This window comes from Spermophilus citellus (assembly GCF_964194105.1).
Source record: "Spermophilus citellus genome assembly, chromosome: 6".
NCBI lineage: Eukaryota > Metazoa > Chordata > Mammalia > Rodentia > Sciuridae > Spermophilus > Spermophilus citellus.
The window spans coordinates 29,720,511-29,747,590 of NC_138187.1; the positions used below are offsets into that span (position 1 = coordinate 29,720,511).

At 51.9% G+C, this 27,080-nt stretch overlaps 1 protein-coding gene across 5 annotated transcripts in view; it reads right to left on the reverse strand.

The window, feature by feature from the left end:
• COL26A1 (collagen type XXVI alpha 1 chain) overlaps nucleotides 1–26,312 on the reverse strand; it is a 128,038-nt gene extending 101,726 nt beyond the window's left edge. For 3 of the 5 annotated variants that reach the window (XM_081299450.1, XM_081299449.1, XM_081299448.1), the window contains exon 1: nucleotides 26,042–26,308. In XM_081299450.1, coding sequence (XP_081155576.1) covers nucleotides 26,042–26,202 — 161 coding nt within the window. In that variant the 5' untranslated portion in view covers nucleotides 26,203–26,308. Of the gene's footprint in view, nucleotides 1–18,264; nucleotides 18,375–26,041 lie in introns of those variants that run through there. The other 2 variants (XM_081299451.1, XM_081299452.1) reach the window with 2 other exon arrangements.
• Nucleotides 26,313–27,080: the final 768 nt, after the last annotated feature.

Below are 27,080 nucleotides of genomic sequence, written 5' to 3' on the forward strand. Positions count from 1 at the left end.
CAGAGCAGGTCTGCTTTAAGAGCCGGTTTGGCTCTGTATTTTGAAAGAAGGTCTTGACAAGTTGCCCAGGCTCCCTAGGCTGCTCTTGAACTTGAAATGCTCTTGCCTCAGCCTCCTAAGTAGATGGTTTTATGGGTTTGTACCACCATACTCAGTTAACCTTTATTCTGTATAAACTACCTGATCTGTGGTATTGTGTTATAGTAATAGATGATGGACTAAGGCAGCCCTCAGATTCAGATATGCCCTCTCCAGCAGGGCATGGTGAGGACTCCAGAGGATAGGACCTGCAGACACACTGGGTAGAAATAAGCAGAGGGTGGTGGCAAGAGAAGACAGCTGGGAGGCCCAGCTTTCTCCTCTAAGATGCTGCCTGGGGCAGGGATCAAGATCTGCTCACCGGGCCCCATGAGGGCTCAGAGCTGGGTCAGAATAGGAGGCTCCTGGGACACACTCCCATGCACACTAAGGAGGTTCTTGAGCCCAGGAAGAGCAGGCTATGGACAGGGGCAGAGAGGGCTGTGGCAGTGCCCTGTCCTGAAAGGGTGACAGAGGCAGGGCCTCTCCATCCACCTACCTGGACCGTCTTACTGTTTGGGGGGACCCTAAAAACTGGCCAGGCCTTAGTGTAATGCACACCCAGTTACCCCCACGTGAACAATCCCGTACAGTTGTTTAGGTGGGTGAATGATGGAAAGGAAGGTCAGGATCCCTTGGTCAGGAAGGCTGTGGGGTGTCCCTGAGGGCTCCCCTGATTTGGAACCAGTTTGTCCTGGTGGCAGACAGATGCTGCAGCCGTGCTAGGCTGTGGGGCCCCCACCTTTGTGGGCCACGGTGGTGTCTCCCGACGGGGCTCAGCCTCCAGCCTCTGCCTTCTTCCTGTCACCCCATCCTGACTGCTTCCTTTCCCCTTAGAAGTTTGTGCTCTCACCTCTTTCCTCCCGGCCTTAGAAGGGTGTTTAAGCGTCAACCATCTGTCCCTGCTTTTAGTTTGGGACTTTACACTCCGGGTGCTGGTGTATGGAGGCACTTCTGTTGATCTATTTCAGCTCCCGTTAGAGAAACCAAATATGGAAACTTCAGCGGGTAGAAAGAAGTTTCTTTCGCCCCTATGCTAGCACGAGCCGAGATAGCTCCACTCCAAACACTCACAGAGCCCCTGCCACACCCAAGGCCCCAGACTTGCTGTGTGGCCACTGGGCTGCCTTTGCACCTGGGCTAGGGGACTGTGCCCACGATGTGGGTGGGTGAGCAGAGCCCGCTCCAGCCCCAGTTCTGTTCTGCCTCCATGGGTTTCACTGCACCTGTGACTTGGTCCCCAGGGTTCACCATAAACTGAGAATAAGAATACACCACCCAGCTGGGCATGGTGGCATATGCCTGTAATCCCAGCCGCTCGCTTGGGAGGTTGAGGCAGGAAAATCACAAGTTCAAAGCCAGCCTCAGCAACAATGAGGCACTAAGCAACTCATTGAGACCCTGTCTCTAAATAAAATACAAAATAAGCCTGGGGATGGGGCTCAGGGGTCGAGTGCCTCTGAGTTCAACCCCCAGTACCAAAAAAAGAAAAAAGAATGTACCACCCTGATCAATAAAAATAAATGCATGAGTCATCACTTTGGAACCTGTAAAGTGAGAGCGCTGGCTACCATCTTGGTTATTAGAGGAATTTGGTGTGGCCAACACCCCCATTGGCAGACTGCAGAGAAATTGTGAACTAAAATGTTCCTCAACTGCCTGGCCCCTTGGATCTCAGAATGTCAGTCTCAGCTGCCACAATTCAGGGGGAGGATCGGATCCCCAGGAAGGAGGGGAGATGTGGAAAGACCACCCTGCCTGATCTCTGCTGCCACCACCACCATGTCAGAAGCATCTCCCACCTTGGGACATGAAGACAAGATCCTATCTGGGCAGATGGTGTCCTGAAAGCATCTCTCAATGGACTTAGTTGGGGGATTATAAAAGCTTTGCACTGCATGGGGTCTTGGGAAGGTCATCTTGCCCCAGCTTTCTTCTTACAGGTGAGAAAACCGAGACTCAGAGTAAAAAGGGCCCCTGGGGACACAGCAAGGTGGTGACAGAGTTGGGCAAAAGCCAGGACTCCTGCTTTTAATTTTCTACCATCTTTCCTGCAATCCGAGTGTTGGCTTGAGAAAGAAAGAAAAAAAAAAAAACACCCTGATAAGAATCTGAGGAATGTGACCCATGAAAAGCAACGATTCATTTGATCCCCACCCGCCATCACAAAGGATCCCACGTGGCCCCAGCCCAGTGAATCCTTCCCTGAGCAGAACACCTCTGGCCTCGAATCTGGCCCAGAGTCCAAATGAACAGGCTCTGGGTATAAAGGTGGAGTGGCTGATGGCAACCCTGCCACTCACAGCTGACTCTAAGGACACCCTCCATTCCCCTGCCAAGGCCAGGCCCAGGAACAGTGGAAGCAACTCAGAGCCCAGCAGGCTTCTGAAGTAAATCCTGCTGTTTCTGAAGCCCACCTTCCTTCTCCTCTGACCTGCCCTCTCCCGGCCTCTTAGAGCTACTCATGGCTGACAGCTCAGGAAGCCCTCAGCCGCTGGGGATAGACATAGGGTAAGCACCACTGGATCCTCCGGCTTCAGGTTGGAGACAGTTTAGTGGGTGGGGGACCGAGGGCAGAATCACAGTGAGCTGTCGAGGGACCAACCCTCTGGGGGACTCTTCTTTCTCCTCTCCCTGCAGGCCGTGGGGCAGAAAGGGCAGCTTTGTGCTGTAAGAGGCTTCAGGTAGCCTTTGAGGCTGAGCCATGGGGGGAGAAGGGCCACAGCAAGGCTGCTTCCCTCCTAGAAGCCCCACAGCTGGGTGAGGGCATTGTCCGGCCCTGGGGCAGGTTCCCCCTGCCCAGGGAAGTCAAGGCATCAGTGAGGGCCTGGGCCCCCACTGTCTCCAGGCAGGGATTTCTTCAAATATGGGACATGATGATTCCATCCCCAGGTCTATAAAGTTGTCCTCAAACCAAGGACTGGGTGACAACTTCCAGCCCAAGGGACCCACCGAGGTGAGACACACGTGCTCATGCATGCTGCTTCCAGAGGGCAGGCCCCCTGAGTTCCTCCGACCCACAGGGTAGGGCGTGGACTTGGTGGGTGGAGCTTGCTATTGGGTGGCGGTGTGATTGGCAGACTGGAGGAGGGGCTGCTTCAGCCTTGGTCCCAGGGGAGCACAAGACTCAGACCAGCGCTCAACAAAGGAAGGGTGGATTGAGATCTGGAAGGGACAAAGCCCACTCCAGGGCACCAACCCCTGAGAATCTCCATGACTGAGCCCCACCTGACCCTCCAGGGTCCTCTCTCCTTATGAAACACGGGGCCCCTGCCATGGCGCCCAGGCTGAGCCCTGCCCCATTGAAGCTCTTGGCCCACACAGTCTGTCCTGAAAAATGTCCACTCGCACACCACCCGCCTCTCATCCTCCACATGCTGCTCAAGCGACCCTAACCTCTCAGACTTTGCTGTTCCCTCTGGAGAGTTCTGACCACTGTTAACACCAGGGGCACCCACGTGTCTGTAGGTCCCAGAAAGCAGAGCCTGTTTAACTTGTGGCTTAGCAGCAGTGTCTGGCATTGAAGGGAGACTAGTCCAAATCTGGGAAGAAAGCAAAGGAGAGAGGGAGGAAAGGAGGGAGGGCAGGGGAAAGGTGGAATACACACACACTGTATATTGGGAAAAATCACTTTACGATCCTCCCACTCCATTCCTAGTATATTTTACCACCAGATCATTTCCCATAGGGATGCATCTTTGAAATCGTAACAAGAGCCCATTGGAAAGACGACTCTTTGCACACGCATTCTCTGTGCCCATGTTAGAGACTGGATGAAGGCTGAGAAGCACCAGCCAGGTGCCTCTGAGAAAGGACAGCAGCTTTGACCAGCCACGTGCTCAGGGAGGAGCCAGCCCGCTTCTTGGCCACCCCAGGACCTGTCACCGACGGGCACCCAAAGCAGCCAGGACACAGTAACTGTCTCTCCCTCCGCCCTTACTTTCCTCTCCTGCCTGACTGATATGGCCTGGGACATCCTGATCGAGTTACTTGAGCTCTCTGAGCCCCATTCCCAAGGTGTAAAAGTAACATCAAGACAGTCCCCCAGAGACTTACTGGGAGGACTAAGTGTTTCACCCCTGGATCGCACGGGAACTAAAATGGCATTGGATAGATTCTCGGGAAATGGCTGGTCTTATTAGAATTCAAAATCCACCTCCCAGTTGGCATTAGGAATTGAATGAGGTGACATCCTCATCTGAACCTCTGTCATATCCACTGGCATCTCTAATGGTAATTCTGACCCTTGGAGAACGTGGTAGAGCCCTGCCCGCACTTGAGCCTCCCAAGGCTGAAGCAGCCCCTCCTCGGGACTGCCAATCACACCGCCACCCAATAGCGAGCTCCACCCGCCAAGCCCACGCCCTCCCTTCCTACACCAAGCTCTGGGGAGTCGTGATAATTCGTGAGAGGGCGAGTGTCTTGCCAAAGGACACACAAGACAGTAGGAAGGACAAGGTGAATAGCAGATACGTCCTTAGCACAGGATGTCACCAAATTTAATTTGTCTTTATCAAAAAATAAAGTTTAAAAAATAGGATAGGGCAATCCTAAGCCAGTTGTTCAATGAACACCAGGTCCTTTCAAGGAACACTCAGATGGTCACTGGCATGAGGGTGCTGAGAAGGAGATGTGAAATCTGATGAGAGGGCACAGGCAGGGCAAGGAACCACACAAACATGACACAGGTGACCACAAGGACTGGTGGCTTTGGGAAGCCCAGTGGGATGGGAGGACCACTGGGGGGGGCTAACCCCTCCCCAAACCTCCCCGGGATGCACCCTCCCACCCCAGCTCCTGCCTGTCTGCACTGCCACTCCCCTCCCAACTCCTTGTCTGTCCACCCTGCAGCACCCCAAGTCTGGGGGCTGAGGGACACCCCCAAACCACAAGCATGGCCCCTGGTTTTCTGAGCTTCCGTGTCTGTCCTGCACTGGGTCCTGCTCCGGCAATCCACAGGTCCTGGGCTCCCAAATCAAACCCTAGACTCCATGCTCCCGGATTATGGCCTCCTCTCAGGGGACACTGTTCTCAAGAGGGGAGCCCACATTCCCAGTCTCTTTACCCACCGGCTTCCGGCCCTTTTTCTCTTCCAACTGCACCTTTCCTGCAGCCCAGGGTCTCCCGACACAACCTTCTCAATGCTCCTGTCTCCTAAGTACCCCCTCCTGGGCCCCACCAACTCCTGGCTTTCTTCCCCTTTCCAGATGCTGGGCCCTCAAGTCTCACAAGCCCCCCTTTCTCCCTCTGTGCCCACTTGAAGGAGCTCGCTCATTCCAGACCCCCAGGGAAGACGCCAGACACCGTCCCCATGAGTGTCATCCCCACATCCAGCTGGCTCCTCTTCTCATGGGCCTCCTTGGCAAACAGCACCACTCCCCAGGCCTCTCATCTCAGTTGGATGGCCAGTGGCCATACGCTCTCTCTTTAGCATCTCCCTGGTCCAGGCTTCCTAGGTGTCTCCTGGGACACAAGAAATCCTGCTTTTGAGGAACCTAACAAAAGACATTAGCAAAAGCCTGAAAGTGCTGGAATTGTCCGAGTGGTTGCGTAGGGCTAGAGGGGCCAGTTCAGGGCATGAGAAGCCAGGCAGAGTCAGGAGGCCTTGAGGGCCAGCCAGGAGATCCGAGCCTCGCCCAGGCCAGGGGGAGCCTTTCAGGAGGTTTTCTTTTTTCTTTTTTTTGTGGGGGGTTGTTATAGCAGGGATTAAATTCAGGGGGACTGAGCCACATCCCCAGCCCTATTTTGTATTTTAGAGACAGGGTCTCCCTGAGTTGCTTAGCGCCTAGCTAAATTGCTGAGGCTGGCTTTGAACTTGCGATCCTTCTGCCTCAGCCTCCCAGCTGCAGGGATTACAGGCCTGCGCCACCCTTGCCTGGCGGGCCTTCAGAAGTTTTTAAGCAAGGGCAGGATCTGAACAGAGCTGGGAACCAGAAGGATTTCTCCAGCAGCTCCTGTGCTCAGGATGACCCTACCCCAAGGCGGAGACCCCCACCCGGCCCTTGGCAAAAACCTCTAGAGAAACCCGAGCTGCCCCTAGTGGGTCGCAGGCAATTACTCAGCCTCCTTTGTTCTCAGCAGTGATTAAAGACACATGTCCCTCGAGTGGAAGGTGGAAGGAGCCCACCTTCCTGTCTCATCCTGCTGCTGTGCCCAAGGCCTGTGGGTCCCCGGGGGCTGCCCACAAGAAAGGCGGGCAATCAGCGCCGAGGAATTACAGCCACCAACGGCAAAGACACTGTCTGGAGTTCTTGATTCGCTCCTGCAAAGCTCTTTTCCTGTGCAGCCCTGTTGATTAAAGGGCGCCCCGCAGGAACCCCCGCAGCGTGCAAGCCCCAGAGCGCAGCAGCCAGGAGGAGCGCTGCGCCCCTGTTCCTGGGAGCTCTGGCCGCCTCCTGTGGTTCTACTTGTTTGTGGGTTTCTCAGCAGGATCAAAACAGAAAATTAAATCCATCGCAGGCTGCAGAATGCGCTGAGCCCCAAGGTCTGACATGAAAAGGCAGAAAACTAATGACTCTCCGTTTCCCTCCCAGGATGGTTTCTTTTAATCAGCCCTGGGGTGGCTTTGCCAGGCTTTTGGTTAGAATTCCTCGGGATAAGGTTCTCTTTCCCCAAGGGGAACTCACAGCGAACTCACAGTGGGACATTTGGAGTCAGGCCACAGTGAGGTCTGGAAACTGCTTTTGGGGGAAGGAAGTCCTCCCAATAGCAAGATGATCTGTCCTCCTGCTTCCTGATCCTCAGAGACTTGAGAATCAGGACAAGGAGCCTGTGACCCTCCTACAAATGGAAAGAGTGTGGGTCAGAGAGGGGATTGGTATAATGGTGTCCCACTGCAGTTGTGACAACCAACTTGGTGACTTAAAATGACATGTATCTATTATCTGGCAACTCTGGAGGTCAGAAGACCCGACTCAGTCTCACCATGGACCCAGATCAAGGCCACCGCCAGATTGGTTCCCTCCAAAGGCTCCAGGAAAAGAATCCATGTCCTATCTTTCCGGCTTCTGGAATTCTTCCTCATCCTTTGTCCAATTCCTCACCTCCCTCCATGGTCCTATCTTCCCACTGCCTGCCCCTACAAGGACCCTTAAGATCAGATTGGACCAGCCAGAAATCCAGGAGGACCTTCCCAACCTGAGATCCTCAATTTGGTCACATCTGAGAAGTCCCTTTTACCACACAAAGTGACGGTCACAGGCTCTTGGGATTAGGACTTGGGCATCGTGGGGTCAATTCTACTGTCTCCCATGCCAGTGGCCAAGCTGGGCCTGGAATCCTTACCAGTGACACTGCGCCGTGGCGAGAAGCACATTTCAGATACTTGGGAATTGGATCCCCATCACTGTCACCCTTTCTGGGGTTCCCAGACAACACCGTAAGCTTGGTTTACAAAAGGCTCTTCCCTAATCGGCACAGAGGACACAACTCATAACTGTAGACCCAAAAGGGGTCGGTTGGGAGCAAGAGATGGACGCACATCCCTCACACCTTCCAGACCTAATGTCATCAGGGCAGTGTGGCTTCTGGTGTTGTCACCAACCTGGGACATCCCTCCTGCCTTGGCACTGATTCTGCTAGAAAAATCCTCTCTCCTCAACCATTTCCTACCCCCCAAATCTTGGGCCACATCCCTGCCCTCATCCTGCCCACCCTATTTGACTCCTGGTGCGCTGTCCAGGGCCCTGTCCCCTCTGGATGGACTGCAGTCAGGTCACCCTCACCTTGCTCCCTTCTTCACTCATCCATTCTCAAGCACCGGAAGGTCATGTTGCACAGATGTCAAGGTCATGGGCTCAAACAGCCTGGGTTCAAACCCCGGCTGCAGCTCTAGTTGATGTTCTAGCTGAGAGCACATATATTAAATGGGGAATTATTAAATAATCCAATACTGAGTTAAAGTTATGGCCCTGGCTGAAGTCTGGACAGGTCCACATCAGCTAACCGTCGATGGCTGCAATGCTCAGTGGCCACATCCCAGCTTGCTTCCAAGTGGGCAGCACTCAATCGTGGGCTCTCACAGGACCCTGTGTGTTAACTGTGCTTCTAATGTCTGTCACTTGATGCTTTAACATCAGCCTCAGGGGCCAAACCTGGTAATGCACCAAGTCGCCTGGCTTTGTCCCCCTGTCTCCCTCCCAGGGGAGCACTTTTAAACACAGACCAACCAGTCCAGCGTCCACACACCCAACCACCTCCTTTATCAGGCACCTCAGATCACTATCTACCTGTCCTAATTGCCCCAGAGCCAGGTATCACATAGCTAGGGATAGCCCCCGTGCCCCAGAGCCTGCTGAAAGTATTCAAGTCAGCCATCAGGAGTCTGCCTGCCCGGCCTTGCCCCTTCCTTCCTGTGGAAACCACAATAAAGGCTTTGACCAGGTTTCCCTGCGTCCCTCTGCCTCCTGGCTGGGGCCCCCTGGGGCCCCCTGGGGCCACCTCTTCCTCTTGGGCACTGTGAGTCATTAATCACTTCCATGGCATCCTCTCCAGATCTGTTGGCCTCACTATACCTCAAATTCTCTATGAAGTCACCAGATTTTAGTACACTCCAAATACAGACCCTTAGCTGCAGGCTGTAGGCTGTAAAGCCAGAAAACAAAGATTCTAGCCCTGGCCCAGCACTCCCCGGCTGCATGGCCTGGGACAAGCCCCTCCTGGTCTCTTAGCCTGTTTCCTTGTCAAGGGTTGCAGGCCCTGCCCTGCAGTGGGGAACCAATGTGGGCACCGGGGTCAGCCCCCAACTACAGAGGTTACCCTCGAATTCCAAACCAAGCCTGCGGAGTTTGGTAGGCCTCAGAAATTGAGTCCAGATGTAGAGATGGTTGCCTCCCGGAGTCCTGCGAACACCTCTGAGCACTGAACTAGGAAGAGGAAGCTGACCTTGCTCCTGGGAATCCCTGGGGTCCAGCTGTCACCCAACAGGACCTTCACTGACACATTCCCCAAGATACCCAGGCCTGGGGTGGGTCGCCTCTGCTGCCCAGGATGAATCCACAGCTCAGATCCAACCAGGCCCTAGGAAAGATAAACAGCCAGAATCCCTGCCAGACCTCAGCGCCCCCGGCAAGAAGGGGGGACCCCCAACCCACCCCACACTCCCACCCACACTCGCGTGTGAGCGAACGCCAAGCTCTGAGGACTCCAGCCTTGCCCCAGAACCAGACGCCCCAGAGAGGCAAACAAGCCTCTCTGTTTTTCTTCACCATCTGCTGCGGCTGGGAGCACCGTGGCCCTCACCCATCCCCCTTCCTTCCGCTGCTCTGTCCCCCTGGAGGGTCCTGTTACCACAGCCAGGCAGCCTTGACCCTGAGACAGAAGGCTTTGGTTAGCAGGTCAGGGCAGAGAGGAGATGGAGGAGGGGTGCGCTGTCCTAGTGGACCCCTGAAGCCTCCGGGGAGGAGAGAGGGGGGCAGAATCTTGGGTCTGTGGGAGGCCTCGATCAGTCTCGCAGCCTCAGAGAAGCGGTTTCCAACCCTTGAGACCTCCCTTGCCAGGGAGGCTGTCCCAAGGGAATGTCTGCAGAAGTCTCCCTTCAATATTGGCTCCCACTGGTACCTCTTGGCTTCTCTGTGTATTAGCTTTTGTTTTTCCCTGTTATCAATCAACACAGAGCTATGACCTGGGAACAGCTGAAGGAAGACTGCATGGGACAAAGTATGGGGGCGGGAAGGATGTGGCTTGGATCTCCTATGCCCTCTCTGGGCACGTCACCATCCCAGAATATGGAAATTCTTCCAGGTTCAACCTGGAAGCCTGTGGCTTCTTTAGAAGTGGCTTTAGCTGTAATTCCAGAAGCTCTGGAGGCTGAGGCAGGAGGGTCACGAGTTCAAATCCAACCTCAGCAAAAGTGAGGTGCTAAGCAACTCAGTGAGACCCTGTCTCTAAATAAAATATAAAATAGGGCTGGGGATGGGGCTCAATGGTTAGGCGTCCCTGAATTCAATCTCTGGTACCAAAAAAAAAAAAATGGCTTTAGAAAGTTGTTCTGGGGAGAACAGTGTTGACAATAACCTCACCCTGGGAAGGACCCCCTCAATATTACAGACCCCCTCTAGAGGGGGGACCAGTGCCCCCGTTTCCCAGAGGAAAGTGGGTCGGGCACTCACTAATACATTCTCATATGTGTCTCTTGCTTTTGTCCTAAACTGTCTGAACCTATGATCAGGCTGAGGTTTGTAGCCCCACCTGCTCTCCGTGTTTGTTCCCAGAGGATATCTGACCTACAGGAGCTCCTGGGCCCTGTGGTATTTGCCTTGACCACACAGTTCCAAGCACTTAAGAGGCCTAGCACAGACAGCGTCTGAGTTTGAATTCCCTGTGAACAAGGACAGGCTTCCTTCCCCTGGAGCCTTTGCAAAAAGGCTCAGATTTCATCTTCCCCTCCATTAGTCTCCCTTCTTCTCCCCTACCTACATCTTGTTCATAAACCTTTCTTGGTTCCGCATTAAATGATGCTGATTAAAATATCAAATAAGAAATGCATATTATGTAATGTATGGGTGAGTTGGACAGAAAGCAAAAGAATGACCAAGTCTGGAAGTTAATAGAAGGTATGAATTCATAGAGACAAGTTAAGGGATGTCTCATGAGGCCTGACTTGGGCAAAAGTCTTATTTTTCTCAGAAAGCTACTGCAGGATGTGCTTCATCACAATAAAGGAGTAAACAAAGATCGCAGGTAGGAAATGCAGTGGAGAGAAGGTCTCCAGACCAAGGAGACGTTTGGGATTGTTGATGGACAGGGATTCCAAGATTCCTAGATCTAAATCTCACTTCCATCAGCCCAGACCTCAGAAGAAAAATTGTGCAACCAGGAGAGAGTTTGGGCATGCTTTAGAATGATTCCACAGAAAGCTAACTGAGCAGAAATAAGAAAAGTTTTAAAAAAAATGTGGGAAGGAAAAGAAAAATCCATAGTGCATTGCCAGGCCCAGCTCTCCCTAGGGTGGACTGTAAGTCCTAAGTACTGGGCTAACCAGAATTGTGGTACAAGTGAAGGGTATCAGGAAAGGGGTGACAGGAAATGTGTGGGACGGGAACAGCAGTATGTAGACAAAGTTCCGCTCTCATCTCTCATAGTGGAGAGTCGAACCTAACACCTAAGATAGAAAAGTCATTTCCATACATAGCAATAGAATTCTTATTTTTGGAGATGCAGTGGTTTCTGGGGAGAAGAAGAGGTGGATGATAGAGGACTATCATTTTCCATTTTTAAGTTTTGTAGAGTTGATTCTTTACTTTGTGTACACACGTAACTTTTATAAAAACTGAAAAGTGAAATTAAAAATTCAAATATATGACCCAGCAGGGATAAAGTCCTGTGCTTTAAGGATGATTCTTGTTTAATCTTCACCTCCAACTTTGAAGTAGAAATGATACTTCGCTCCTGCCTCTGTTTCCTTATATCACTTTGTATTAATCAGCTTTCTGCCACTGTCACAAAACACCCGAGAAAATCAACTTAAAAAGGGGAAAGGTTTGTTTCTGCCTATAGTTTCAGAGATCTGCATCCACAGCCACTTGGCTCTGTGATTTGGGGCCTTTGGTGAGTCAGAACTCATGGTGAAAGAGGTAGTTCATCTTAGAGTGTTCCAGAAGCAGAGGGAGAGGGGAAGGGACCAGGGTCCCCTTCAAAAGCATGTCCCTCAATGACCTAGCTTCTTTTCACTGTGCCCTACCTCCTAAAAGTTTTGTCACCTTTCAGTAGCACCATAGGCTGATGACCAATCGTATGGCATATGCGCCTTGGAGGATATTTAAAATCCAATCCAAAGCACCCTTTGTCCAGATCTCGGTAACTCCAGGCCTTATATGGAGGCCCCTTTCTACATTGCCGTGTGCACTCACATCGCTGGGAGCCCATGGCCATATGTAACCTTCTAAGGGATGAAGGAAAACTGCTTCCTGGAGACACTGGTAAATCTGTTTAAGGGAAAAGGCAGAACCTGAGTCTAAGGTCCTGTCCTCCTTGATACGAGCTGTGGGATCCCAACTGTGCAAAAGCAATGAATAAAAAAGACACAGCAAAGGTCAAATGTGGACAATTGTTGATTCTTAAATATGGGCACAGGGGCACATGCCTGTAATCCCAGCAGCTGGGGAGGCGAAGGCAGGAGGATCACAAGTTCAAAGCCAGCCTCAGCAAATTAGCGGGGCTGTAAGCAACTTAGTGAGACCCTTCTCTAAATAAAATATTAACGGAATTGATAGGACAAGAACAGTCTTTTCAACAAACAGTATTGGGAAAATTAAATATCCACATGCAAAAGGATAAAGTTGGATCTTGACCTTATACCATATATGAAAAAGCTCAAAAATGAATTAAAGACCTAACTGTAAAGCCTGAAAGTACAATACTCTTAGAGGAATAGGGAAGAAGCTTTATGATGTTGGATTTGTTGATGATTTCTTAGCTATGACACTAAAACAATCAGACAGCAAATTAAAAAAAAAAGATTTATTTAGGGCTGGGATTGTGGCTCAGTGGTAGAGCGCTTGCCTAGCATGGGCGGGACCCAGGTTCAATCCTCAGCACCCCATAAAAATAAAGGCATTGTGTTGTGTCCATCTCCACCTAAAAAATAAGTATATAAAAAAGATTTATTTAATAACTCAAAACTGAAAACTTCTTCTCCTTGAAAGATACCAGTAAAGGCCATGCACAGTGGTGTAGCATCTCAGCTACTCAGGAGACTGAGGCAGGAGAACTGAAAGTTCAAGCCCAGCCTCAGCAACTTAGCAAGTCCTTATCTCAAAAGAAAAAAAAAATAAGAAGGGCAGGACAGGAGCTCCATGCCTAGCATGCTGGAGGCCCTGGGTTCGATCCCCAGTACCAAAAAAAGCAAAAGCAAAATAATAAATCAATGTAAATAAGTAGGGCTGGGGATATAGCTCAGTGACACAGCACTCCTGGGTTCCATTTCCAGTATCAGGAAAAAGAAAATTGTAATAGTCAAAGGGTGGGAAAAAATCCAAGTATCCATCAAACGTGTGTGCGCTCGCCCATATGAATATAATTCAGCCTTTGAAAGGTAGGCAGTTTCAACACATTCCACAGCACGGATGAAACTTGAGAAACTCTTGCTAAGTGAAATAATCCAGTCAAATAACCAACACGCATGATTCCACTTACAGGAGGTACCTACAAGCTTCAACTTCACAGAAACCAAACGGGAGAGAGGCAGCTGCCAGGAGCTGGGGGAGGGGAGGCCTGGATGGGTCCTGGGGACAGGGCTTCCGTTTTGCAAGATGAAAAGAGTTCCCCAGATCCACGGTGGTGATGACTTCATGACAACGCAAATGCCCTTAATGCCACTGAACAGTGCGCTTAAAAATGGTTTATGGTGCCGCAATGAAAAAAAAAATTAAAGTTTAACACTTTTTACAAAATGGAATGATAAATGATGTCTTTCCTTTGTTTTCTAGATTTTTCTATAATAAATACCCGGGGGAAAAATAAACTTTTTTTTTTTTTAAGAAAATGCACAAGGGCTCCTTTCACCTAAACATCTGTGCTGGTCGCAGGAGCTCCCAGGCCTGCGGGGCCTCAGGGTCCATCAGCTCTCTCTACCTGACACCGACATTTGGTTTCCATTCCTAACTCTTCACATAATTCTTGGAGATCAGCACATACCGGGGCTGAGCCCAGCTCTGGAGAGGGTCGGTTTGCATCCCAGGGAGCAGATTTGGCTGGGCCAGCTGTGAGCTGCCTTGCCCAGCCACCCCTGGCGCCCCAAGAGCCCATCCATCCTGCAGGCTCCCCACCCGCTGTCAGCAGGGCAGGCGCATTTCCTGGTGCGAGGTAACCCTAGCCCTGCTCTGCTCCCCACGGTCTTGGCTGGGCTCTGTTATTAATCTCAGGGGCAGATCCTGTGTCCCGAAGCTGAGGCAGCTGTCCCCATGCACAGCTGTCCCATGCCTAAGCCCAGCAGGCAGACAGCTCTGAGCATTCCCACCTCCCTGCCATGGTGGGGGGCAAAGGCAGGATGGGCCTTGGCTCATCAGCTACCAGGACCCTCACCCCGTGCACCCCAGGGCTGCTCTGGGTCAGGATTCAATCCAGCTCCACCAGCTCCTGAGTTGGACATCACAGCCTGAAAAGTCAACCCAAGAGGATCCCAACTGGTCTGGCTGCACTTAAGTAAGGCTCTTGTCCACCTCCTGGGCTCCCGTCATGGCAGACAGAGCCATCTAGGGTGAGGTTCCTGACCCCAAGGGGCTTGCTGCCCTGGTGCAGAGCAAGCACGTGAAATAAGAACAAAGCAAGAACGGACAGGACCAGAGGAGGAGGGCTCCAGGCAGAGGCTGGGCAGGAGCCATTCTGCAAGGAACACAGCCCTGATCGAAGGCTCATTTGCTGTTCCCACAGTCCCGGGAACTGGCTCCATTAGTCCCATTTCCCAGGTGAGTCAACTAATGCAAGTGAACGGTAACTTGTCCACAGCCAGGTAAGGAACCCAGCTGACCCAACTCCAAAATGCCAGGGGTGAGCCCATGCGCCGTCAGCTCCACCCACCCCGCGCATGAGCACTGAGGTTTTACCCACAGGGCGGGCAGATACCCACCCAGCACTACCCTGCTTAGCTCTTACTCTCCGGGTCTCTCTATTCGCAGGTGCCAGGAGCATGATGATGATAGAAGACCCCTGCTCCCATCCCCAATGGTGGGGGTTCCAAGACTCCAGGGACTCGTGATTCTGACCTCTTGTGCTGGCAGTCGGTCCGAGCTTTCTCTGTGATTTCTTTTTTTTTTTTTTTTTTTTTTTAATATTTATTTTTCAGTTCTCGGCGGACACAACATCTTTGTTGGTATGTGGTGCTGAGGATCGAACCCGGGCCGCACGCATGCCAGGCGAGCGCGCTACCGCTTGAGCCACATCCCCAGCCCTCTCTGTGATTTCTGAGTACCAGGAAGAGGCTCTGTTTTCCCACCCTTCGGAATCTGCGGGGCCACCTGTAGTGTGGACCCTACCTACCTGGCACACCTGTGTGAGGGACACAGGGCTGTGTTCCTGGCTGTGCTAATCAGGCCCTTGGGTCCCCCTGTCCCTGCACTCCCCAGCATCAGACAAGCGGGATGGGGGAGGAGGGAGGCTCACCCTTCCCGCCTGTCACTCAGCGCTGGAACCACCCTCATCAGATGCTGGGCTCCAAAGAGGAGAACGAAAAAGACCCGCAGGAGCTGACGGCACATGGACCGGGGTCTGCGCTCAGGACTGTTTTCAGGAGGATGAAGCTGTCCCTGATGAGGGTCTGGCTGGGATAAGGGCAGCAGCAATGACCACAGTCCCCCGTATCCATGGTTTTCCTTTGCAAGTCTTCAGCTACCCACGGTCAACCAGAGCCCGAAGATGCTATATTAATACAGATACTCTTGACTCTTTCAAGTAAAAGAACAAATTCACCTACCTTTTACTACAGTATATTGTTATAATTGCTTTATATTATTCATCTCTTACTAAGCCTAATGAACTGTAAATTAAATGTTGGCATAGGTATGTATATACAGGAAAAAAATATATAGTATATACAGAGACTGGTCCCATCTGTAGTTTCAGACATCCCCCCCTCCGTCTTGGAACGTGTCCCCTAGATAAGGGGGCAGGGCTGTAATCTCAAATGAGAATGATTGGTCCTAGCAGGAGTCTGGAACTCACAGTCCATTATTTATCTGTTCATTTAATAAATGGAAGAGGTGCTGGAGGAGAAGGGTTATTAAGAGCAGGGGCTAGTGGGAATACCTTGAAGGGGACTGTAGGACCCTGCCCTTCTCTCTCCAATCCCAGCTTGAAATATGACTGCTCACTCTAACATGTACTCCCACCTGGATGTGCCACCTTTACCAGAGGCCCAGACTAAGGGGGTTCCACAATCTTGAACTTAAACCTCCAGAACTATGAGCCAAAATAAACCACTCTTTGCTTCATAAGCAGCCTGTGTCAGGTAATGTATTATAGTGACACAAAACTGACTAATGCAATCTCAATTTTCTTTCTTATCTCCCCTTTTTTTCTTTCTCTTCAATGAGGACCCTTAAGATCTACCCTCTTGGCAAAAATTCAAGTATACATACAATATCATTTATTGATAACTGTAGTCACATTGCTGTATGTTAGCCCTACAGAATTTGTTCATCTTACACAACTGGAACTTTGCACCCTTTCACCAACATCTCCCAAGGTCCCCCTCCCCACTGCCCCTGGAAACCACCATTCTCTGATTCTGTGATCAAATAAGGTCTTGACTTTCACAAGAAGCAGCTCGTCTGCTTGTTCACACCCCTTACCCACCCACACCCACCCACACACTCACTGGGAGACAATAATATTCTCTACCTCAAAACTGTAGAGAACCACCTGAAAAATGATTAAAATAATTTTTAAGAAATTTATTAGTGTAGTTGAAACAAGATCAACATGACCCAAATTAACTGCTTTCCCATTTGCTGGCCATAAACATTTATGAGTGTCAAGACCTCATTCATGATAGCAATAAAAATTATAAAATGCCAAAGAATAAACCTAAAAATACCTGACTAAGTGAAGTGATAGTCCTTTTTCCAAAAAAAAAAAAAAAAAAAAAAAAAAACCACACACATTAGTACAAACATGTCCTTCTTTTAGTCCATTAATTCATCACAAACTGATCAAAATTCCAACAATGTATTTCATAGTACTAAGAAAAGATGATTTTAAAACTCACCCCAAAGGAAAAAAATGCACAAGAACAGCTAAGAATACTTTGACGAAGGGCAACAGTAAAGAAAGAATTGCTGTATCAGCTAAGATAACATTCAATAAATATATGGTAATTAAAACAGTGTAGCTTAGTGGCACAGAACCTGCCTGCCATGTGCAAGGTCCTGGCTCAATCCCAAGCCAAAAAAAAAGAGGCATGATTTTGGCATTAGACCAGATAAACAGTTCATTAGAAACCAGGAGTTTGGAAAAGGGATTATGCATATGGAAAAATTAAGTATGTGCTAAAAGTATCATTTCAAATCAGCAAGAAAGGATGGGACTAGTCAATAACAGTAGGAGAAAGTTTGGGAAAACATCTAGTTAGATCCCTACCTCATGGCTTATATGAAACTGTAAACCCCTACCTCACAGCCTTGTGAAACTGGTTAAATCCCTACCTCACAGCCTTGTGAAACTGGTTAAATCCCTACCTCACAGCCTTGTGAAACTGGTTAAATCCCTACCTCACAGCCTTGTGAAACTGGTTAAATCCCTACCTCACAGCCTATGTAAACTTGGGTGGGAGGGTCATGCCGTTATCATGAACTGTTTCTGTTCAAGGCTAAATCATGGCTCCCCCAAGGATGCCCTCATCCAAATCCGTGGGACCTGTGAAGCTGTCATCTTACATGGTGAAAGGGACTTTGCAGACATGATTAAACTAAGATTGTCCAAATGGAAAGATTATCCCAGATTATCCAGGGAAGCCTAACCTGTACTCAAGGAAGGAAGGTGAATCTGCGTTAGAGAGAAAGAGAAGAGACGTGGACCCTGCACCTCTAGAAGACAAGGCGGAGAGGCTCTAGAGGGACGGGCCCTGTGAAGACCTTTTTAGAATTCTGTCCTCAAGAACAGTAAGACAACAAATTTGTACTGTTTTAAGCCACTAAGTTTATAGCCATCTATTACAGCTGTAGAAAATCAATTTAGCTGGCAAAATGTTCAGTCCCTTCCCGAGTCCTCGCTGTAATCCAGGCAATAATTTAGAGATAACAGCACCACTCAAGACAGAAGGGATCTCTATAATCGCGGAACCCACAGTCCCAGGCAGACAACCATGAAATAACTATCAATCCATTTGTTATGGGATTCATGGATGGTTGTCATGAGTTTCTCTGTAAGAGTGCTAACTCTGAGCGCACCGAGACAAGGAGCTGACTCATCTTGAGGGACCAGAGAAGGCTCTCTGCAGATATTAATATTTAAGCTGGTCCCAGAAAGTAGTATGAGTTAGTGAGGTCAAAAGAAAGCAAGGACTGATCAAGGCAGAAAAGCAACACGTGCCAAGGCCCTGGGGCGGGAAAGAGTTTTAGGTTAAAAAGCAGCCAGTGGAGCAGAGCCCAGAGACCAGGGGCAGCCAGGCAGAGTCAGGATGGAGCCCCCTCTGGGCCCCTGGTGTGGGATTCTCCCCCCTGCTCAGTTGCCTCCCCATGGAGGCAGGCACACCTGTTCAGAGGTCTTCCACGGAGAGTTCCACAGTCCAAACAAATTGTCATCAGCAGACACAGAACAAAAGACTTCAGAGGCTAGCAATTCTTGCAGCAGCCCAAGGTCACATCACCCTAGAAATGGATGCCCAGGCAGCCCAAGACCTCTTGGAGCCCAAGAATTAGCCGTGTGGCCAAATCAATCACAGGGAGGCAGGAAGAGAGTGATGTGGATTCCCACATAAGCCCTTCCAGGAGAGCTGGAATGACAAAAATGTCACAGGCCAGAGGCAACTGGCCTGGCTGCAGTCAGCAGAGCCAAACCAGAAGGCGACCCCACCCTCCTGCAAAGGGCTTCCTAGCCACAGGCGCTGGGGAAGCCCACGGGAGGCTGGGCATGCCCAGGCCCTGCCACGGGCCCACAGGGCACCATGCAGGGGACTCCCCCAGGCAGAGGAGAGCAATCTTGTCCTTTGTAAAGCTCTGCGGGCCTCCACAGGGGCCTCCTGGGTGCTGGGAACTGTGGGAGCGTCTTAGGCCAGTGCCATGCATTCCCCATTCCTGCCCTTCTGGAATGGGGAAGAGGGGCGGGAAGAGCAGATTCTTACAAACAAAGGCCTAAAATGTTTGGGCTACAGACCGCAGCCCAGGACGAGTGCAAACAGCTCACACAGGCAAATGTCGGTGCCCTCACGCAAGGACTGGAGGCCTGCACCCCGCAGGGCCACCGAGTGTGGTAGAAGTGGGGGGAGCCACAGAGCTGGGCCCTCTCCAAGGGAGCAGGAAGGCACCGATTAATAATGATTAATAATTAGTCTTCAAGTTTAGCAAACAAGCTTTCTCCCAGCCTAATCCTTTTTTTTTTAACTGATGAGACAGAAACGTGCGGGTTTGAACCTGGGTCCCTTGGTGAGTCACACAGGCCAGCTGCAGACTCGGCAGGAAAAGCCCTTTCCCTCCCCTGGGTTTCCCCAGCTGTCACACGGCCCAGCCCAGCCTGGACACAAAGCTCATCAGGACTCCTCAGCCTCAGACCCCACCTTGGGCAACTCAGTGTCCCCAAGCCCTCCCACCTGCCCCCCAGTTACATTCCGACCCTTTCTTACAGCTCCTCTAGTGGCTGAGGGTCATCTGAGGGCACAGATGGCCCCCACCTAGCTCCCAACCCTGGGAAGCTGGGCAGAGTCCTAAAAGATGAGGGGACACTACCAGAACCCCAGCTCTGGGTCTCTCAGGCTCTCCTGCAGCCAGGAGCGTAGGCATGGCCCCCAGGGCTAAGATGGACATGACCTTAGTGGGCAAGCTTAGGAACCACCTCCAAAGGGGCTGGGCACCCCACCCTACAAGCCAGGACTCCTGCAGGAAATCCTCAGCACAAAGCCTCATCCACATGTCTGCAGCTCCCAGAGCACGTGGCCTGGGACACAGTCATCATAAAATGCTCCCAAGCCCATACAGCCCCCTTGCACCCCAGCTTCGCAAGGCCTTGTCAGCACCCCATGTGGTCTGAAAAAGCCTTTGTGTTTCACCAGGCCACTGAGTAGGTTGACTAGGTCATGTCCCAAGCACTTCAGTAACCCACATAATTTCCAGAAGGGTCCTATGAAGCACACACGATCATCGTCCCCATTTTACAGAGGAGGAGACCAAGGCTCAGGAGGACAGGCAACACCATCAGAGCTACACCGAGCAGCCTGGCTCCTGAGCCTTCTCTTCACACGCACCCTCTTCAGCAAGGAAACTACAGCTTTGTGAATGAGCACTTCCCATACTTTTTCCTAGAAATATCCCTTAACACCCGGCAGAGAGAGCTGGCAAAGTCATCGTGACTCAGACGACTACGTGGCCATCTCTGACCTTCTGTCTCTGGAGGCAGCTGGGGGTAGGGACAGACCCACACCTCTGACAGAAGAAACCTGGCCTGAGGCCGCTGGGTTCAAGGTGGACTCTTACAGGCCATCTCTTACCAAAGAGGACCAGCTGGACCCTGGTTTCTGAGAAAAAAGGACAGGAAGGAAGCTGGGGCCAGAGGAGCTGGGCCCCCTGCCGACTGGGAGAGAGCAGCCAGTTAGTGGACGCTTTTCTAGGATGGTCTGTGGGGTTCCCCAGCGCCTTGGGCTGACATTCCTGAAAATCCTCTCACAGTTACTTACTGCTGCGAGGTCCCCTGCCCCAGGCAGAGCTGGTCCCAGGCCAGCTCACACACTCCTACAACAGCAATGAAGTGTCAGGCCTGCTGGAGCCAAGAGAAGGGGGGGGGGTCGTTCTTATTGCCATAGCGATTGTTTCTCTGGGAATGGATTTTAAAATAACAGACAAGCTGCAGGAGAGAGGAAAGAGAGGGACAGGAGATTCGGAGAGCCCTGGGGCTTTCGGAGACAGTCTCGCCACCTAGCTGCACAGAGGTCATCCTGTGTAGTGTGCGACTCTCAGAAAAAAGTCCCCTCCCTCCCTCCACTTGCACCAGCAAGACAGGAGAAGCAGGGTCCTCTACTGCAGCTGCCTCGGGCCCTCTGGAAGTGGCTTCCAGAGCTGGCCTGGTGGGAGCAAAGTGCAGACAAGGTCCTGGCTCCAGGGTCCTTGCAGGTCCTGCAGATCTGTGCTGGGGCAGAGGCCACCATGTCATTTCCCAGAAGAGGGAGGTCCGGGCTTTGTCCCTCCATTCATTCCCTTGTTCATTCATAGGCTTGACAAACATGCAGTAAGTACCTAACCTGCCTTGAGTCAGGCGAGATTCGAGACTGTGGGTGTGGAAACCACTTGGAGGACAATTTAAAGCATCTCACACTACACTTCACTGCCTTTTGCAAAGCTGAGAAAACTCTGCAGAATCTTGGCCATGTTGCAGGCAGCTCCTTAGAGTCCCCAAGCCAGAGCTTGGGGCGGAGACTCGTTCCTGCCTCTGGGGAGGTTCGAGGGCTCCACTCCCCTCTGCCCCCCCCACTGCCCTTGCCCTTCTTTGGATCCCTTCAGCTGGCCCCCCTCCTTTTGCTCTTCTTCTTTAGCCAGCCTCCTGCCACTAGCAAAGCTGGCACGGGCCTAGGGCCATGCTCACACTATAAAGCCCAGACTCCTTAAGGTGGCAGAAGAGAGGCTTCACGTCCAGCCTCCAAGGCCCTGCCGGTCCCCCTCCTGCCCACTATCCAGTCATTGGCACTCCCCCTGACAAGCACATAGGCCAGGCACCTGCAAATAGCTGTGTGTTTGTCCCAAATGCAACCCCCCATCCCTGCCCCCCACTCCCTTGCTCATCTCCAAGATCCAGCTCAGGCAGTGACCCTTCTGGGGGCCTCTGCATTCAGCCTTCATGGGTAGCCAGCCGTTCCCGATGTATGTGGTTGGAGACACCAGCCTAATGAAACGCACCCCAGAAAAGGGCACTGTGGTGCCATGGTTTGAATGAGTCCCCCAGAGCTCATGCATTGGACACCCAATCCCCAGTGCTGCAGTGTAGGGAGGAAGAACCCCAGAAAGGTGATGAGGCCACCCTCCCCTCTCTATCTGATCCACTAGGTGATATATTAATGCCACTGCCTTAGGAGTGGGTTCCTGTGGACCACTTGATCGTGGACTTCCAACCTCCCAAACTGTGAGAAATACATTTTCGTTCTTCATAAATTACCCAGTCTGGCCGGGCACAGTGGCTCAGGAGACTGAGACAGGAGGATGGCAAGTTCAAAGCCAGCCTCAGCAACTTAGCAAGGCCCTAAACAACTTAGTGAGACCCTGTCTCAAAATTAAAAATAAAAAATAAAAAAGGGCTGGGGGTGTGGCTCAGTAACAGAGCACTCCTGGTTTCAAACCTCAGACCTGAAAAAAATAAAAGCTATAAATTACCTCATCTCAAGTACTCAGACTGAAACACATGGCTCCATATATTTGTGCCACAGTCCCCCATCTCTGCAGCCTTTGCAAGTTACACCAGCATACTAGACGCCACCAGCCTGAACTGAATGTGCACTGTGGATTTAAGAACTGTAAACTCATTTAAGCCCCAGAACAATCTTATGAAATAGGCACCATGATCACCCCCAACTCCCACATACCCAAAGTCCCCCATGTGACCATTGCTGATAGGCACCCTGCCTGCCCGATATGATCCGTTCCACATCTCAAAGAATCCCACTCTTGTTTATGGGTCTGACTTTCTCAGCCAGCCTCCGAGCTCAACAAGGGCAGAGACTGGGTCTGAATCATCTCCCAGCCCCCAGCACCCAGCACCTAGTCTGTGCCCAAAAGTCACTTCTTGAACACAAGGCACGTGGGGACCAAGAGGCAAGGCCCAAACCTGCAGACACAAGACACAGTGGGGGCCACAAGGCCCTGTTGGATGGGATTATTCGCTTCCTTGAGGTTTGCTGTGAGCTCCCTACTGGCCAGAAGTCCTTGGCCCTCATGTTGGGGTCCCAGGTGGCTAAATGCCCAGCCTGGGTAAATTCGCATTCCCAAGAAGTGGGGAGTGGAGGTGAGGGGGTCTCAGACCAGGCTCCTGTGGCATTCAAGTCTCAAGGTGACCTGGTCAGGGCCCTCGGGGGAGCGAAGCAGTAGGAGATTGATTCCATCTCCAGGGAAGAAATTTAGGAAAGCGAGAGCTCAGTCACCAAGTCACATGCAATCAAGGTGCCCAAGGTGAGAATCCCTATTTGGCTCCAGGAGCCACGGTTTTCATTGGCAGGCCCCGGGCCCAGACCCACAAGGGGGGCTGTGGAATCCATTTTCTGAGTCCTTGTAAGCATACTTTTATGAACTAGATGGAATACAATAAAAAAAAAAGAGAGTATCACATATGGACACAGTATCATTTTGCAAAACTCATTTCAGATGTGTGTGTGTGTGTGTGTGTGTGTGTGTGTGTGTAAAATCACCATATAAAAGGTTTTTCTTATTATGGGTCACGATGAAAGAAATCTCAAGAAATCCTGTTCTCAGTGTGGTGTTTTCCAGACCTGGCTACAGGACAAACCACCTGGGGACGCCATTAAAATGCAGATTTCCAGGCAGAGTGGCGCTGGGCTCTGGACATGAAACTTTTTTTAGCTCCTCAGTTCATTCTGGTGGGCCGAGCCCTGGTATGCACCTCAGGTATGAGAGCAAGACCTAGCCAAATGGTGACACCCAGTGCAAAATGAAATTTCTGAGCTCTTCATTCTAAAAGTAAGGAAAAAAGTGTTATCCTAAGTACTGAAATAGAAAGCTCTTTTCTCTTCCATCTGTGGTTTCTGTCTCTTGACTTGCCATTTATTTGCTATTTAAGGCTGTGTTCCCTCTGGCACCAGGACATGCTTGGGGCAAATGCAGACCCTCCCAGTGTCCCTCCCAGAAATTCCAGAATATGAGCTCCTGGGAATGCACATCGAACCAGCCAAGGGACCTAGGCACACGATCCCAGCCATCTCTCCTTTCTAAGATCCACCTTCTTGCAATGGACAGGCAACCCCAAGGCTAATGCAACTGCTCAAGGAGATGAGCAAGAGGTTTCTAGGTCTGGCTCCCTGGGTGCAGGGTCCTTGCCCAGATGCCCCCAAGCCCATTTCCAGGACTGCTTGTCCCAGGCCATGCTTCAAGGACAAACCGACAGTCAAAGTGCCCACTCCTTGGCCAAAGGGTGACAGTTTGTGATGGGTGTGGACTGAGCTGGGGGTGCAGATGGAGGGCTTCATGGGTCTGTGGGTAAAGCCCCTCATGGTGTGGGAAGAAACCGAGGTAGAGGGTGGACTGGGCTGGCTCCCCACCTGCCTGTCTTTTTCAAGGGCAGAAGTCCGGGGCATTGAAACAATCCCTTCCAAGTCTCAGTGGAGACTTCCCAGTCCATCAAATGTCAGAACTCGGTCCCCAGGTATTCACCCCCTCCGTGGAAGTCATCTCTAGCTCCTCTCGGGTAGTTCCAGGCTGCAGGGGCCTCCAACCCCCTTCCCACACATTCTATTTTAATTGCAAAAGTAAGACATGAATGTTCCTTGTAAAACATGCAGGCACAAGGGAAATGGGGTACATTTGCCTCTCAATATCTGCTGGGGATTGACTCCAAAACTTTCACCACCACCACCACCACTACCACCATCACCCAGGATACCAAACTCCAAAGCTACTCCAGTCCCTTATATGTTCTATGGAAAGACAGTCTGCTATATAATTTAAACCATCTCAAAATGACTTAACAATACCTACTACAATGTAAATGATATGTATGGAGTCATTGCCTTGGGTGGTTTAGAGAATAATAACAAGAAAAAATTCTGTACATGTTCAGAACAGATGCAAATTTTTTTTAAAAAATTCCTAATCTGAGTTTGGTTGAATCTTCCGATGCAAACTTGCAGATAAGAGGGCCAGCTCTGGTCCTTGGGTCCAGACCCCAGGTCCCTCCATATAGTTAACTTCTGGAAACAGTTTTCTAAAAACTCTTTCTGTGCACTAAATATATTTAGACGGATATCTACTTTGTTTTGTTGTGTGTTTTCTATAAATGAGATCATGCTCTATTATTCTGCAACTTGAAAAGTTTACCTATTGCACTGCTCTCTATGCGAGTGGACAGAGACCACACTCTCGTGGGTGTTCGAAGAATTCTTCTAATAGAAGCCTCTAGAAGTATTTGCAAACAAAATGAGGGAAACAGAATAGCGTGCAAACTTGTGCAGAAGTACCTTTTTAGCCTTTCCCGGGTCCCTCCTCCAGATGTGAAGTGGTGCCCAGCAAGGCATTGTGGGAATTCGTCGAGGGAGATCTCGGGTTTGGTAAATATCAAGGGGCAAAAAAGAACGGGGACCTCCTGTCTATCATCAGCAGAATAGGACGGAAGGCTGCTCCGGATTCGGAGAAGGAAGATATGGGATCAGCCCCAAGTTGCCATTGAACTTGGGAACCCTCTCTGGGCCTAGTTCTCTGTTGAAGGAAAGTTAATACTTTAATAACTTAGAGTTAATTAAGTTAACGGATCAAAGTTAATTGGTTCACGGATCGGGAGCGGCAAGGCACGGGTCCAGGCCGTGTGTCCCCGCGCGGTAGCACAGGGTGCGGGTTGCAGTTACTGAATGGGGGACAGCTAAGTTCCAGCGGCATCGACTTGAGCGCCACCCGTTTCCTTTGCGAATTCAAAAGCGGGAACCGACTCAACCGAACAGTCCGGAGGTGGCCAAGGCGCCACCTGCCGGAGGAGGAAGAGGAGGCCGGCGGGTACCGGCCGCTTGGGCTGGGTGACCCCGCTCCATCCCGGACCCCCGCGGCGGAGACTTCGGATCCGAGGAGGCTCCACGTTCCTGGATGGCCAGAAGGTCGCAGCCTGGGCTCGGTCCCAAAGACTGGACGGAGTGGCCCCGCTGGTGTTGCGGAGAGGTCGACAGGAAAGGCAAGGGACCCAGACGCACGGCCTCGGCAACCCAGGGAACTGCTCCCCAACACAAAGCCGCGGCCGCGCAGGTGAGCGCGGCGGGGCCACGTGAGCCGGGGAGCAGAGCCCCGCGCCCCGCGCCCCGGCGAGCCGCAGGCGCCCCCTCCGCGCGTCTCCGCCGCAAATTTGGTCGACCTCCACTCGGAGACCCGAGCCGAGGGGCCAAGGGTGGGAAAACCAGGGAGCGAGGGAGAGTGGGCGCGGCCCGAGACCACCGAAGTCCCCGGAGCCCCAGGACGCGGCCACCTCGCCCCGCGCCCCCGCCGTCCTTCGTTCCAGGCGGTCCCGGTCCCCAGCCCCTGCACCCCAGCACCGGATCACCCAGCCGTCCCTCGCTGCGGTCGCCCGGCGCCCCCAGGCCCCGCTGCCCCGCTGCCCCGCTGCCCCGCTGCCCCGCGCTACTCACCGGCGGCTCGCGTAGCCGCTTCCAGGAGAGCCGGCGCCCGGCTCGGGATAGCCGTGCTGATGCTGCAGGGCTGCGGCCGGGAACGGGTAGAGGAAGCCGGTGGCCAGCGCCGAGCCGCACAGGCAGCAGCACGCCCACGGCAGGAGCAGAGCCAGCTTCATCTTGAGCGATCGCCCGCGGGGACCCGCAGTCCCCGCCGCGGGGACTACCAGGGGCGCACAGGCGGCCGGACCGAACCCGCGGCCCGGGCGGGAAGCGGAGGGAACCGGCCACAAGCGAGCCTGGGTCCGAGCTGGACGTGTCTGGGCGGGGGGCGCCCACGCCTCTCCAGGGCCGGCTTTTCAAATTCGACGAGGTGGGCTCTGCGCCGTCAAAGGGGGCGTGGGGCTTTCTCTTTAACCCTCGGCAGCCCGGGGCCGAGGAGGCGACAGTGGCCTCAGAGCTGGGATGCAAAACTCTGCTGGGGGTCCCGCGAGCCGAGTACCCCAAACGCCAGATCTCGCTCGCAGGGGCTGGGGAGGTTTCAGAACCTTCCCGCACTTCAGTTTTGCAAATGCTCTTGGAGCACCCATGCTGTGCCTTAGCGATGTCACCCCATAGTATAGTTAAGCCCCACGGTAGGAAATGGTACCACGCCCACTTTTCAGAGGTGGAAACTGAGGCTCAAAAATGTTCAACTAGAAAAATGCATATCTTCCAGCTCCTTACCTAAAGTTCTGGCTAGGCCAAGGCCAGTCTGTGAGCAGAGCAGCCATCAGGGACTTCCCTGGAAACTTCTAGCCCTCTCACCACCAAGTCCTACCTCACAGCTCACTCGTCAAGGTGAAAACCGGTGGTTCCTGAGAAGATGTTCTACAATCCCACCTTTTACAGATAGAAAAGCTAAGTTCCAGAATTCCCATTGTGCCCAAAGCCAGCCTGGCCCAAATTGGTCTTTCCTGGGTTATGGGATTCCCACAGTGCTTGATACTCCCTAAGGCCCCCACAGTGGGGACAGATTATACTGCAGATCCAGCCTGTGTTCCCCTCTCCAGATTAA